Source organism: Capra hircus, chromosome 4 (assembly GCF_001704415.2).
Source record: "Capra hircus breed San Clemente chromosome 4, ASM170441v1, whole genome shotgun sequence".
Taxonomy (NCBI): domain Eukaryota; kingdom Metazoa; phylum Chordata; class Mammalia; order Artiodactyla; family Bovidae; genus Capra; species Capra hircus.
In genome coordinates this window covers 19,344,715-19,358,289 of record NC_030811.1, presented here as the reverse complement: position 1 = coordinate 19,358,289, position 13,575 = coordinate 19,344,715, and the positions used below count along the sequence as shown (strand labels likewise).

The window sequence follows — 13,575 nt, the reverse complement described above, 5'->3', positions numbered from 1 at the left end:
AAAAAGATTCCCTTCAGGGAATCCCACCACTTGAAAGCAGAAGGAGGTCCAGAGACCATCAGTTGTTCAGTCTTGTTTTACAGGTCAGGAAACTGGGCTCCTCCGGAGCAGAACTGGGCCTGGAATCCAGTGTATTTTTCTTCTACCACAAGTATCTGCTTCATCCTCATACTGCCTTCAGCTGGAATCTAAAGCATTCGAATGTTGCAATTGTGACACGAGCTGCAGATGAGAAGTCCCTAGGCTTTGGTGAAGTCTCCCTGTCTCTATTTAGCTATGTGATCCTGAGTAGTGTTTTAAGCTCTTGGAACCACAGTTTTCTCCTCTGCACAACGCAGCTTGATGGCCATGGTGTCTGGAGTCATTTTACTACTGAAACATGTAACTCTGTGCTTTAATCTATTTGTGAAAGAACTTCTACTTTTCACAAAGTACAGGGCCTTCTTTTTCCTCATTAAGACTCTCTGCATTTCTAAGAAAAATGGCTTTGGAACTAGAGTTCCAAAGATAGACAAGCTCTAAAAGATGAGAGGCATTTTTAGATATGCAAGAACCCAATTAATTTCCCTTATTCCTAGTTTTAATAAGCAATTTGTGGCTATTCATCAGCAAATCAAGGAATTAAGATGTGGATATCAAAAAGTAATAAGACAAATGCTGAAGTCCCAAAGAAGACCATCCTAAGGAAATAATTTTTCATTATCCCTAGGAAACCATTAATCAAAAGTAGAACAGGAAGCCAGTGGACTCAGAAGGATGCCTTCATGAGAAAGAACTGGAATGGATTCCAAGAATTATTAGTGAGCTAGATGATACTAGTGACATTTTTAAAAAATTATGTGTGTATGTGGGTGTTTTATCTTTCCACGAGAATAAAAATAAGCAACACCAAGGGAAAGAAATTCATAAATCAGAGAGTACAAATATGAAGCAGAATGATCCAAATAGAAGTCAGAAAAGAAACTATTTGACCCAGATAAAGGAACATTGTCTTTCACCGGCATTGGGGTCTGGCCTTGAATGCTATCAGAAAGGAATGTGGTTGTTGCACACTATGACCCATTGCAGTGCACACAAACCTGCCAGGCTATCGAAACTCCCCACTCCTGCGTTCAACTATTAGAATAAAATTTGACAACACACAGAATTTCTAATATTGATACCACATAGGGTGTCAAAGCTTACTTCGGTGACAGGGAATATTATTAACAGATGTTGAGAAGGAGAAGAAGGGACAAAAGATGGGAGATTCACACAAAACCATCACTGCGGTTCCCCGTGACCAGAGAGGGGGTAGGAAATGGGACTAAAGTGGGAAAACACAGGAGGTGGAAATGTTTTGTTAAGAAATAAAAGCTGGATAGACAGGAAAGGTGCAACCTGGCTAGTGGCAACAGGCATCTTCCCCAGTCTGGTGGGAGCTGACTGCTATTTCTTACCATTTGGTTCTTTTTCCAATGTTGGGTAGTTTCCTCACTTGCATACCCTGGTAAGACTTGAGTTGGGGGGTGGGGTCTCTGCAGAACTCTAGGGTTATTTCTCTGTGTGGATCTCTCCTCTCTGATACTCAGTTCTAGAAGCTCTAGTTGCCTTGGTTTCCCAAGGTCTCAGCTCTTTCTTACCAATTTAGGAAATCTTCCAGGCTCTGCTTCAATTTCTACTCCCTGAGCCATTGCCAGGAAACTCTCTGAAGTCTGTAAAAATGAAGAAATCATAGAGCTAATTTTATTTAATTCCCATCTCTCAGGGATTACTGTCTTTCTTTGCCTGAGTCTAGTGTCCTAACAATTATAGTTTTATATATAGATTTAAAAAATTCAGTTAGAGTAAATCTGGTCTCTCTTAGTCCAGATTTACTGGACTAGAAGTCTAAAAGTTTTTTTTTTTCCTGCCTTATCAGGGATCTCTTTTAGTTTCTACCATCCCCCAAACAGGCAATGCTTCATTTGCTTCCAAATTTTGAAAATCTAATTTAACCCCCTAAAGGATAATATTCACACCAACTACACGTAACAGCCATTAACCAAAGAAAAGAAACTAATTGTAGTTCTTAATTTTTATTCTGTACATGTCCACACAATTCACAATACAGAAAAAGTGTCCAAAAAGTAACTGTAACTAGTCAATGTCTTTTTTCAGAGATTAGTTCAATCTCCCAAATTAATTCCAGTGAAAATCTCTGTAGAGCAACGCGGTGATCAAGATACTTTGTATAAATAGGAAATGCCAGAAAATTAGGGAAAAATACTTTATGACTTTGTACAAAAGCTCCATTCTCCCACAGCCCGCCCTCCCCACCCACCCTCCATTTTATGTTATCTGGATCCTACTTTACCTGGCAATAAACTTCCTCATCCTCCTGCTGCAGATGCTACTTTGGTTTGGATTCCACCTGCCAGCTGGCAGCTTTGCAAAGGCGTGACTGTGGGATGCGGTAGGGCAGAAGCAGAAATCATGAAAGAGCCCTTTATAATGTGACTGCAATGCTTCCTACAGACATAGCCTTCGAGAGTGGACTCCCACAGCCAAGGGTACTCTGGATGCCCAGGAATATTATCCCACTCAGAAATCAAATTAAATGAAAGGTATTCACTCTTTTGGAACTGAGATTGTCCTCTATTTCTTAATTCTTTACAGGAGTGGTTTTCATCATTTTCAATCAGCTTTAGTCCATATGATATTCAGATTCATGGTTGCCCACTTCATCATTGGTAATTAAAGAAAAAAAAAACCCACAGCCTAACTTTTTAACTGAGACTAATTTGGACCCTACCTTTTCTAAGATGTGTTTTGCAAAATATTCTGTTGTCCTAGAATATTTTGTTTATTAAATTTCCAAATCTCACTCCCCAGGATGGCAAGAATCCCACATGTCTCAGCCCACAATCAGGATGTTAGCAAGCATTAAGCTAGGTGCCAGTTGCATTGGGAATTATACATATTATCAAAGCCTCTGTCCAACTAATGGGGGAGGGGGACAGGGAATGAAAAAGTTTACAGTTAATAAAACCTAAAAGGTTAGGAATCATTTGGATTCATCACACAAAGTGCAACAAATATCAAAGCTAGGCTCTATCTTAAAAATTGATAAATCTCACTAACATATTTGAGAGAATTACCCACAAATTTAAAAATATATACAAGGTAAAACAATTTAGGGCTTTCATCTATTTATTTTTACAAGAAGATTCATAATAATCTGTTTCTATAATTCTTAAGAGGAAAGGTTACATGTAAACCCCAAAATAAGAAAGTCATAGTCTCAGTATTTATAAGGATTATGAAAAAGTCTCTAAATTGTCCTTTATTTTTCTCAGATTTTATCAGAGTCCTGCACAAGTCCACAGTCTAATCTCTGAACATTTGGAGAAACTCCTTCAAAATCAACCCAGTCCTTTGGAAAGCTCTACTGGAAAGTTCTTCCATCTATTACTAGAACCCCGTTTTCTCCTAAATTCTAGACATAATCTAATTCTTCTAAGCAATATATGTTGACTGTTTCACAACTGAGAAACTTTTGTAGCCACTCTAAACCAGTTCAATTTTTCTCTATGTCTTCTGAATTTGCTTTCCATGAGGATCAAAGTTTGCTGAGAGTATATATTATTCATTTGTGGGTTGCCATAGCAATTTAAGACTAGTGCCTTATTACTGTATTACTCTTGAGAATCTTTTTTTTTCCCCATTACTCTGCCTTTTCTTACCTTCCTGAGCCAGAGGCAAGCAGGAAGGGTGGGAGACAAGATTGAGTGGGAGCAATTCTCTGAGCAAGCCTGCAGATATGGGTCCACGGTTAACAACTATCTCAGGAAAGACTCCCACCCCCATGCAGCCAACCTGAAATCCAGGAATTCATGGAAGTAAGGGAAGGTAGCCAATTAAAACTAGTTCACAAACAGAAATATCCCGGGAAAATTAGTCTAGGGATGGGAGGTTAAGTCCTGTTTCATGACAACAGGTAACAGAAATTGCCTCCATGCCTTTCTGTAATCAGAAAATACAGAGATCTTCTGCCCCTTCTCCAAGCCCCAGTCCCAAATGCACACCCCAAACAAAAAAAAAAAATGGAGAGAAAGTAGGAGAGTGAACACTAGATCCTTTGTTTCCACTTTAATTCCTGAATTTGTGACTTATGCCTTAGGAGAAATATATATCTTATTTAGAGGTTTGGGAATTGGCTGGCAGTGGTGAGTGTGTATGTGTAAGCAAAGCAAATTTTTTTTTTAAGGTCATGAAATACTGGCTTCTAAATGGTCTGGGATATATTTACAGTGTCTGGTATTTTTACAGAAATACTTTCATTGCATCTATATGGCAGGAACTTGAAAGAAGGGGGCTCTAATTGAGTTCTGCTCCAGTCTAAAATCATAGAAATTGAAACCTGGAAAACATCACAGAAGTCTTTTAGTCCAAGCAATTGCTTTAACATGATCCCTGATCTGGTTGTTCAATTTTTGCTTATATGCTATAAGAAACATCAGCTGTGATAAGTTCACTGTTTTTTAGAAAACCCAATTCATTTTTCTGGATGTAATGTTTAGGGAAAACAAAATCCTTACATAAGAAATAAAGCTGCCTCTCCTCCATGTCTGTTCCTGATCTCGTCTGTCCTACAGAATTTGGACCTCATAGTCCTACTTAAGCCATCTTCTCCCAACATTCCTGTTCATCTGGCTCCCTTCCAGATCAAACACCCCTCTTTTACATATTCATCAACTGCCGACAGTGGTGCCTTGTAAATATGAGATTAGGAATGGAAGGATATCTCAGGCCCGTTTGTTGTTTCTACCTCAAGTGTGGCATCTTCCCATAAGTGTGTTAGGCCTCTATGTATTGGGTTGGCTAAAAAAGTTTGGGTTTGTCCATAACATCCCATAGACAAACTCAAAAGAATATTTTGGCTAACTCCATACGTGAATGTGTATGATGGATTTAGCCTTGTATACTCACCCAAAACTTTAATCTTTGAAGTCTTGAATGGCAAGACACATTTTGGTGCAGTATTCTGAAATAATATTATTCCAGTAGTGACTTTCAAGGAGAGAAAATAATACCAACATTAAAAATGCTGAGAATCACAAAGCAGAGAAGCCAAGAAATCTCCCCTCAGTGTCATTTCGTAAAATCCATCCTGGTATGAAAACATTTGGTCTTTTCTCCCCTTGAAATATGTCCAACCTGATAAGCCTTTGTCTGAGAGCAAAACCCCTAAATTTTTAATTTCATATTCTCCCTCAGTCCTAACCAACCCATGCTATGGAATCTTAGGTAAATATTTTTTCAAGGAGGCACCTTGTAAATGATGGACATCTGAATGATGGATGTAAAGCAGCATTGAAAGCAATGGTGGAAAATTATTTACTTAGAAAACATCTATTGTAGACACATTAGTCTGGAATATCTGAAGATCTTAGCTGTGCTACAGTTCTACCACTTAATACATGTATCAGTGTTAGTCAGATTCATTGCTCTGAGATTCTATTTATTTAGTTAAAACACATTATATGCATTAAATCTCAGGGGTTTGCATTGAGGCTCAAAAGTGTAAAAAATGCATCAAAATGCTAAAGTAACATTCTAAAATTATTGAAACTGCTACTAATAAATTGTACAGATTTGAGTGGTTAAAATTATTTTTATTGAAAGCTATACGCACTAGAGGATTGAGAAACAAGATAGTTTCAGTTGCTCCCACCACTAGTCTCCCATGTCAAATGCTATTTGGCTCAAAATACTGAAACTATGGAAAAATGGGCAAAACCAGAATCATTACTTATTTTCATGGGTAAGCTCTCCCTTGTAATTACTATGCCAGGAGCAGAAGCCAGGGAACTTTCTAGGATTGCCTTTCATGGACATTTACTTGGACCTCAAACATCTTTTAGGCAGCGCTTTCTCCTCTGATCATACCAGATTACAAGTAATTCTAAGAATATCAAACCACAGCACATTTTTATACTGAATTTGAATAGACAGTAAAACAGATTTCAAGTAAGACTTTACTTAAGGATGCCTAAGAATATTCATCAGAATCCATGATGCTTCCAGAAGTAGAGTTATACCTCTTAGTATGCTTTCTTTTCATTAGCTCTTAAATTCATGCTTAGTTTTAAGATTTTTAAATGATAACTAAATGTCATTCTCTTTAAGACTTAGACTGTCACAAAGCGATATTTTAAAAGATTAAAAGTCAAGATTTTTATAAAATTTTCAAAGGGATTCCTCCCTTTCAACAAAGTCATTTTAAAAGAACATTTAAAAAAGCTCCCAGAATCGAATCCAGCCCCCTCAGACACATGTCCAAAATCACAGCATCCCTCCAGGTGGTCCACGTAGCCTCTGCTTAAATACTCCCCATTACTAAAAGTTTCTAATTCTGGGATAACGCCACCGTTCGATGATACTTATGCTTCACCTTTCTATTCAGTCAAAATCCAACTGCAAGTTTTGCCTCTTGTTCCTAGTTCTGTCCTTGAAAATAGGATAAACATTTGGGCTCTCATTTTAGTAGTGTTTCTAAGTCTCATCTTGAAGTCTTGGTTTCAGATCCTTATTTTTTTTAAGAACAGTAACAAGACTCCAAGAGAAAGGGAATGCAAACTGTGGCTTCTTTCATATTCTCATTTCATATTTCATAGAAATAAAACATGGTTAGACTTGAACTTGCAGGGCCTGCTCCCCAGTACCATGGGCTTCTGTACAGAACTTATCAGATTGGAATTTGTATTTTCTCCTAGACTTAGTTCCGTTGAGGTCAAGAGTTCTCTCTCTTGCAGTCATTCTTATATCCTTTGTATGGTGCCTGCACCAGAGTAAACATATCTTCAAGTGAATGATTAAATATATGATTGTATAATTGATTCGTGAACAGATGACTGTGTGTAAAATGACTGAATATATGTATAAACAGATTCTGGAATATGTCCACCATGAAGATACCATCCAATATCCAAATCTCTACTTTAAAACATAATGCTTCAACAGCCTAAGAATTATTTTTTATGCCTTTTTTGGTGGGGGGGGGTGGGTTCGGGGGGCAAGTTCAGTAACTGTCAGTGTCCTGGGCAAACAGGTTGTCGTGAGCACTATTCCTTTCTTAGTTCCTATTTGTAGGTTTCTCTTTGTGGGGTTATTGTTTGTTGTTTATGTTTGCGGGGTTATGTTTGCTAAGTCGTGTCTGACTCTTTGCGACCCCATGGACTGTAGCTCACCAGGCTTCTCTGCCCATGGGATTTCCCAGGCAAGAATACTGGAGTGGGTTTCCATTTCCTTCTCCAGGGGATCTTTCCTACCCAGGGATCAAACATGCACCTCCTGCATTGGCAGATGGATTCTTTACCATTGAGCCACCAGGGAAGCCCATGAGATATCCCTTTCAACTGTGGGGAGATAGCCTAAATCCATAAATGGCCAGTAGGGGTAAAACACACACAGAATCCAGCCACCCAGGTGACTTCCTAGGGGCACACGGTTTATATCACTGGGTGTGGAAGAAGCTTTTATAATAGCGTACTCTCATTGTGTGACTAGGACAGAAATTTGCTCAATCTATCTGGGAAATTACTTCTCAGAATAAGACTTCTTGTAACTGTGCAAGATGATCAAGGTCAGTGGGAGTCTATTTGTCCTTTAGGGAAAATGGATACTTGTCCTGGAGGGTAATTTCATTTTGATCCGGTTTGAACATAATATCTGGGGGAGACTCGGGCATCTGTATAATGGAATTATTGAAGGTAGTGGCAGAAAGTCCAGGAGTGGGACTACCGCTATGGTCAGACAATTGGAGGGATCAGAGATGGGATTATGACCAGGAAATAGAAATGGGTCGGTGCCAAAGTCAGTGTGAGGGGCCGGGCAGAGGGAACAAAATAAAAAACATAGGACTTAAAATAATCAGCTGAACATGGCATTTAGAGAATTAGAAACTTGAGGTATTCAGAGATGGTTCTACTAAGACCTGGGCAGAAGCAATTTCATACTAAATAAATGTTAAAGATCAGAAAACTCTCTAAAGATTGTTACACTTCTCCCCCTAAAATAAAAATAATCCATTTAAGTAATTAGTTTTATTGGATGGTTACGATAAGCCAGTTTAACAACAATCTACTTTATTTTTAAATAGCATAACTGAATAGAAAATGCTGTTTTCAGCGATTTCATTAGCTACTCTTACTGGAAGGAAGCCAAGTTACTCAGACCCTACCCATATCCAAGTTATGACACCTTTTTGGTGGGAACTTGCCAGAATGAAGTATCACTAGGCAGCCTACTGACTGTTAGTCCTGTAAACTCAGCCTTGTAAAGGTGTGTACGTGTCACAGAGAAACTCTCCACTCGAGATCCACAAATAGCGTAGACAAGTCTCGAGGCTCAGGCAGGCTGCATGCTTCATGGAAGGTAAGAAAGACAATCATAAGACCTCTTGGTCACAGATTTTACGACACAGGCAAGAGCAAATGTCGTGTGCGTTTGAAGTGCTGCAGTAACAGAACTGGGCTTAGTTAATAGGAAAGATAACAAAGCATAAAAGAAAAATTTTCTATTACCTTATCTTTGCCTGTTGGAGTTAACTACATAGGCACAGATGACTAGCATGCTTCTAAAATGTTTTTTCAAACTTATGCAATATATGTGTGTATAGGATATATACACATATATGTCTACAAATAAATACCTCTCTATGTGTGCGTTGAGGCTTGTAATATGCAGAGTATTTCTGACATATGTACAAGCAACAGTGGTTATCCGTGTTCCCGCTGTTTATCTCTAGGGGCCAAACAGAGGACTCTACACCAGCAGAGAGCAACACCTTGACAGTGCATGTGATATTCATCTGTGGTATTAGAACTTCTTATAAAAAGCACATTCAACTTTTATACTTTAAAAAACCTAAACATTTAAAATGAAATTGACATGGGGAAAAAAAACTTCTGCCCCCCATTTTTAAAGACATGAATATTATAAGGTGTCCAGTCAATAAATCCTGGAAATCCTTTAGGCAAAGAAACTGTTACTAGGTCTGAATGGAAACTACTTGCTTGTTGAGGATCTCTCAATGTAAACGGACCTGCCTACACACTCAGGCCAGCTAGAACAGAAGGATGGGAACAACGGGGCACGTGTGAGGCTTTCCAGCACTTGTTGCTAGTTTCAAGGCTGTGTACTCGCCAGTTAAATTCTTCATTTCAGACACTGCATTCGTTTTAGGTTAAAACCTCTGTGTGTGTGCTCAGTCACGTTCAACTCTTTGTGACCCCATAGACTATAACCCCTATAGAGGTAACTGAAACTCTCAAAGTGAAATTCCTGGCCGTGGTGTTTATTTTCTTCTTAGCTTCTGTTCTTTATCAAGCCCTTGAATGTGATAAGCACAGCACAACTGGGTCCTTTTTCATTAAATGCATCATACCAGAATATAAGGCTACCAAAAAATGACTAGCTTCAAGGTTATATAATGTTGGCTTTTAATAACTCTCCATTTCTCACGCCTCTATCTGCCCAATCTAAAAATGGAATCCCAGAGCAGACAGCAGCACAAGGCAAAGAGCTCTCCTGAGCCAAACACAGAGGAATGGCAGCTGAGCCAGCTACACTTGGCAGTGCTGTCTCAGTAGGTTTTGTAGAAAATTGTATTTCCATAGGTGTACAGTTTTAAGTCTTTTAAAGTTACGTGGATTATCAGACCAGTGCCAGACTATTTGCTCCCATGCTTCCTGATGGCCCAGGAGAGGGGCTACTACCTACCTAAGCTACGTTGGAGACTCCTAGAACACATGCCCTTCTCTCTTTTCTAAAGCCCAGGACTGTCACATGCAGTGACCAATTTTTTTAAAAAGCTACAGGAGGTAGATTTAATGTTTAAACCATTAAATAGGTCACTATTCTGACCATTTCTGATGCTTTATTTTTTTTTCTCAAAACCTAAGTTCTTAGGGTGTTTGCTTTTTCAAAGAGACATGTGCCTTTGTCCTATGTCATTCCCGCATCAATAATGTAGGACATTAATGTCTTTCTTTTTTGGTTTGGAACAATTTCCAAATGCATCAGGACCCCTACAGTAGTCATTACCTCATCTATTTCCATACTGAAGATTTACGTGTGACTTCAGCTGGAGCTATTTGAATTGGCCCACAGCCACCTGTACCCTCAATTTTCTCTGGGCTGTTTGGAAGCATCACAGAGAAATATGAGATGGTGGTTGGTGAGAGCAGTCCTTCATCCCAGCAGTCACCGTGTAGCCAAATGCTTGGCTCAATATAGGGCATGGAAGGCACCATTCAAAGCCAGGTTCCAGCCTGTCATAAGGATTATATTTCCGTCATCACAACATCTCCTTGACAGTCTCACCAGCTGAAAAATTCCCAGCAGAAGCCTGGTGATTAAATTCTCCTGGAGCATGTTTCTTTCCAGCTTCTGGAAACAATCTACTGCAGTCCCTTTTGCCCTTGCCAGAAAACCCAAAAGATCGCTCTGTTTCTAAGACTGATGTATGAAAACAGATTCCGCTTTCCACAGCTGAAAATAATGCCAACAGTTTGATTTGGAAACAACTAAGGGCAGATGTGGTCCCCATCCACTGAGAGGCTATTCCCACCTAATACAGTGTATCATCTCTGTACTTTCAAAATGACACGTGACCAAAAGTGGTTCAGATAAGTGAGGTGGCACCACTGGACTTTAACTTAAATGCAGAGAGACAATCATTTATGCTCACATGCAGAAACACAAGGGAAACATCTGGCTTATGTCTCAGAGCAAAATGGAAAGAAAGCTCAGAAGACATTGGTTTAAAGCAAAAAGGGCCACCCACTTTCACTTCTGCCTTATGCCCAAGTCAAGCAGATATTTTCTCTGAAAGTGAGGAGACTTTTTCTCCTGATTCTTTAGTTATCTTAGAGTCCCTAACAGAGGTACCTGTAAGTACCAATTGGTCTGTGGCAGGATGAAAAGCTGTAATTCTACTGCCAGCATGATGCTTCCAGTTAGACTCCCAACAGCAGTCGGCACTAAGAACATTCTGGCAGGGGAAATAGAGAAAAGGATATATTCAACCACCCTGTACATGAACAGTGGGGCTTCAGTGCTATCAGGCATGACCTTGGAATCTGATAACAGTAGGTGAGGCATCCAGCCGAATGATCCACGCATCTTGAAAGTCTGGCAGTGGAGCTCGTGAAACAAGGCTTTGTCCTTGGGACAAGGCTCCCTCAGGGTAATGAAAACCAAGACCTTAGAAGGAAAACCTAAAGCGGGCCCCCTCTCAGCACTGTACCCGAACCTATTAGCCTCTGTGCAGCTCCGGTGACTGTTTTCTTCTTAAGTGAGTTATTTTGACATATGTTGCTACTTTTGCTTTTGCTGTTTTATTTCAAGTCGATTAGCCTGCTTTCTACTATCAGTCAAAACGCCTAAAAGTAGACGCTGTCGGAGTGCTCCATGTCCTGTCACCAGAGTTCCCACTCATGGTTCTCTGCTCTGCAGTTTCAACAGCACTTAAAATGGGGTGGTTCTGCAAACCCACTACGGGCCTTGGTGAGAATCCACTGCCCATCTCTGCTGCAGCAAAAGGCAAAGATGGCTACACGTAGGCAGTACGGAGCTGGGCCAACAGCCCAAGCTGAACCAGTCCTCCATGGCTCTTGGCAACAGTGCCGCCGCCTGGGCTGACCCCTGGGTCCCCCCTCCGAGGTACCACTCAACCCAGGCAACTCCCATGCCACCTTGCCGCACCTCAGAGATACTGCACACAAGCGGACGCTATCTACGTGGCACTCCCAGCTCCTATATAATGAAAAAGGGTTAGGGAGGGAGAGGAGACATGCAGAAAGGTCACTAAGTAGTCTCGGTGTATTTAGTCTTGGAAGTGGAAGCAGTTTTAGAGTTATATTTCTGCAGGACATCCAGAGGGTTTGAAAAGATATTTCAGAGTCTCGTGGTCTTCAAAGACTGAGTGTAAAGAGAACAGATCATATATATTTTTTTAAATCGATGGGTCGTTACAGTAGAATTGTGCGGTACAGGGGAAAAGTGAATGCATAGGGGGGCGAGGGAGCAGTGCCATTTATACGAACATCCTTGGATCTTTAAAATAAATTATACAGGTGAACACAGAAGTTCATGCTACTTGCTGGAAGCAATAAGGATCGAATTTTGTGGAACTCGCAGTCCACAAATCTCCAGGTATCCTGCCTCGTCCTCAGTGGGCTATCATGTTCTGTAGTACATCTTGGTAGCCCTTAAAACTGGTGGCATGGTCTCAGATAGATTCTTGCAGGAGAGACAGAGTTATGGATTCCATCAGCTTCTTCCAGGGGAGCCGCCCAATCGCCAGGAGGACACAGGTGAGATGCTTGTTGAGGTTCTCTCAGCCTGTCTACCAGGGTCAAACAGCAGTTTCCAGGTCCTCATGGCCAATGAGCTTATAATTCTGGCGGCTTTCCAGGTAGGCAGCCAAGTCTGGGTCCCCGGCCTGTTGGGCTCTGTCTTGAGGTGTCTTTCCCTGTAGGTAACAGAGAAGAGGAAAGAGACACGAACACTTGGGAAACATTTTTTAAAACATCATAGAAACAGAGCTGCTCAAAGATAACTCACTAAAACTGATCTTTCCATGTTTTCTGTTTGAGTTGATGAGATACATTCTAAATCTATTATTGCATCAAACGCGTGAGATATGCAAGTTCAAGAGAGATGATCACTTTTCAGAGGTGGGGCTTCCATCAAAGGAAAGGGAGGTTCATAGAGTAACTAGGCACACAGCAGCAAATTATGTAGCACAGCAAGTATGAGAACCCAGATTCTCTTCAGAGGGGCACAGAAATCACTGAACCGAAAATAGGGAAACAGGCATTCTGATTTCTAGTTTGGAAGTCTTTCTGTGATACTAAATCCTGGGAAATAATAAGCAGAAACAAAGGAGGGATGATCAGAAACAATTTAAAGGGGTTTCTTCGCTGGTTTCAAAGTCTTCAGTTTGGTTCTCCCTAATTTAGAACTATTTTATCTCCCTAAAAAGTAAGTTAATTTCTGATAATAAAAGTGACGGGTGTTGAGTAAAGAAATCTTGGGAAAGTAGAAAAGCATAAGTAAGCAAAAATCACCAGTAATTCCACTATATTAAGATAACTGCTGTTAACCGTCCCATAAAGTAGCTATTTTCTTATTTCTGTAGCTCGACACGCAATTAGTTTTATGAAAACTAAACCATACTTTGTTTATATACTTAGGTAATGTGCTTTTGCACTTAATAACATATAAGTGATGAAATGTTATGAAATGCTCTATGTCATGAAATGTTCTTCTGCATCATTGTAAATGACTGTATAACTTTTTGCAGTCTATTATAATGTTGGGTTTCCCTGGACGCTCAGCAGTAAAGAAGCTGGCTGCCAATGCAGGAGGTATGGGTTTGATCCCTGGGTTGGGAGGATCCCCTGGAGAAGGAAATGGCAACCCACTCCAGTATTCTTGCCTGGGAAATCCCATGGTCAGAGGAGTCTGATGGGCCACAGTCCATGGAGTTACAAAAGAGTCAGATACAACTCAGTGACTGAACAACAAAAAATCATAATGCTATAT

General features: G+C 40.2%; 1 protein-coding gene across 2 annotated transcripts in view; it reads right to left on the bottom strand.

Annotated features, from left to right (window-relative positions):
• The window catches only part of DGKI (diacylglycerol kinase iota), a 514,485-nt gene continuing 504,594 nt past the window's right edge, over positions 3,685 to 13,575 (bottom strand). For both annotated transcript variants that reach the window (XM_018046893.1, XM_018046894.1), the window contains exon 33: positions 3,685 to 12,499. In XM_018046893.1, coding sequence (XP_017902382.1) covers positions 12,383 to 12,499 — 117 coding nt within the window. In that variant the 3' untranslated portion in view covers positions 3,685 to 12,382. The remainder of the gene's footprint in view (positions 12,500 to 13,575) is intronic.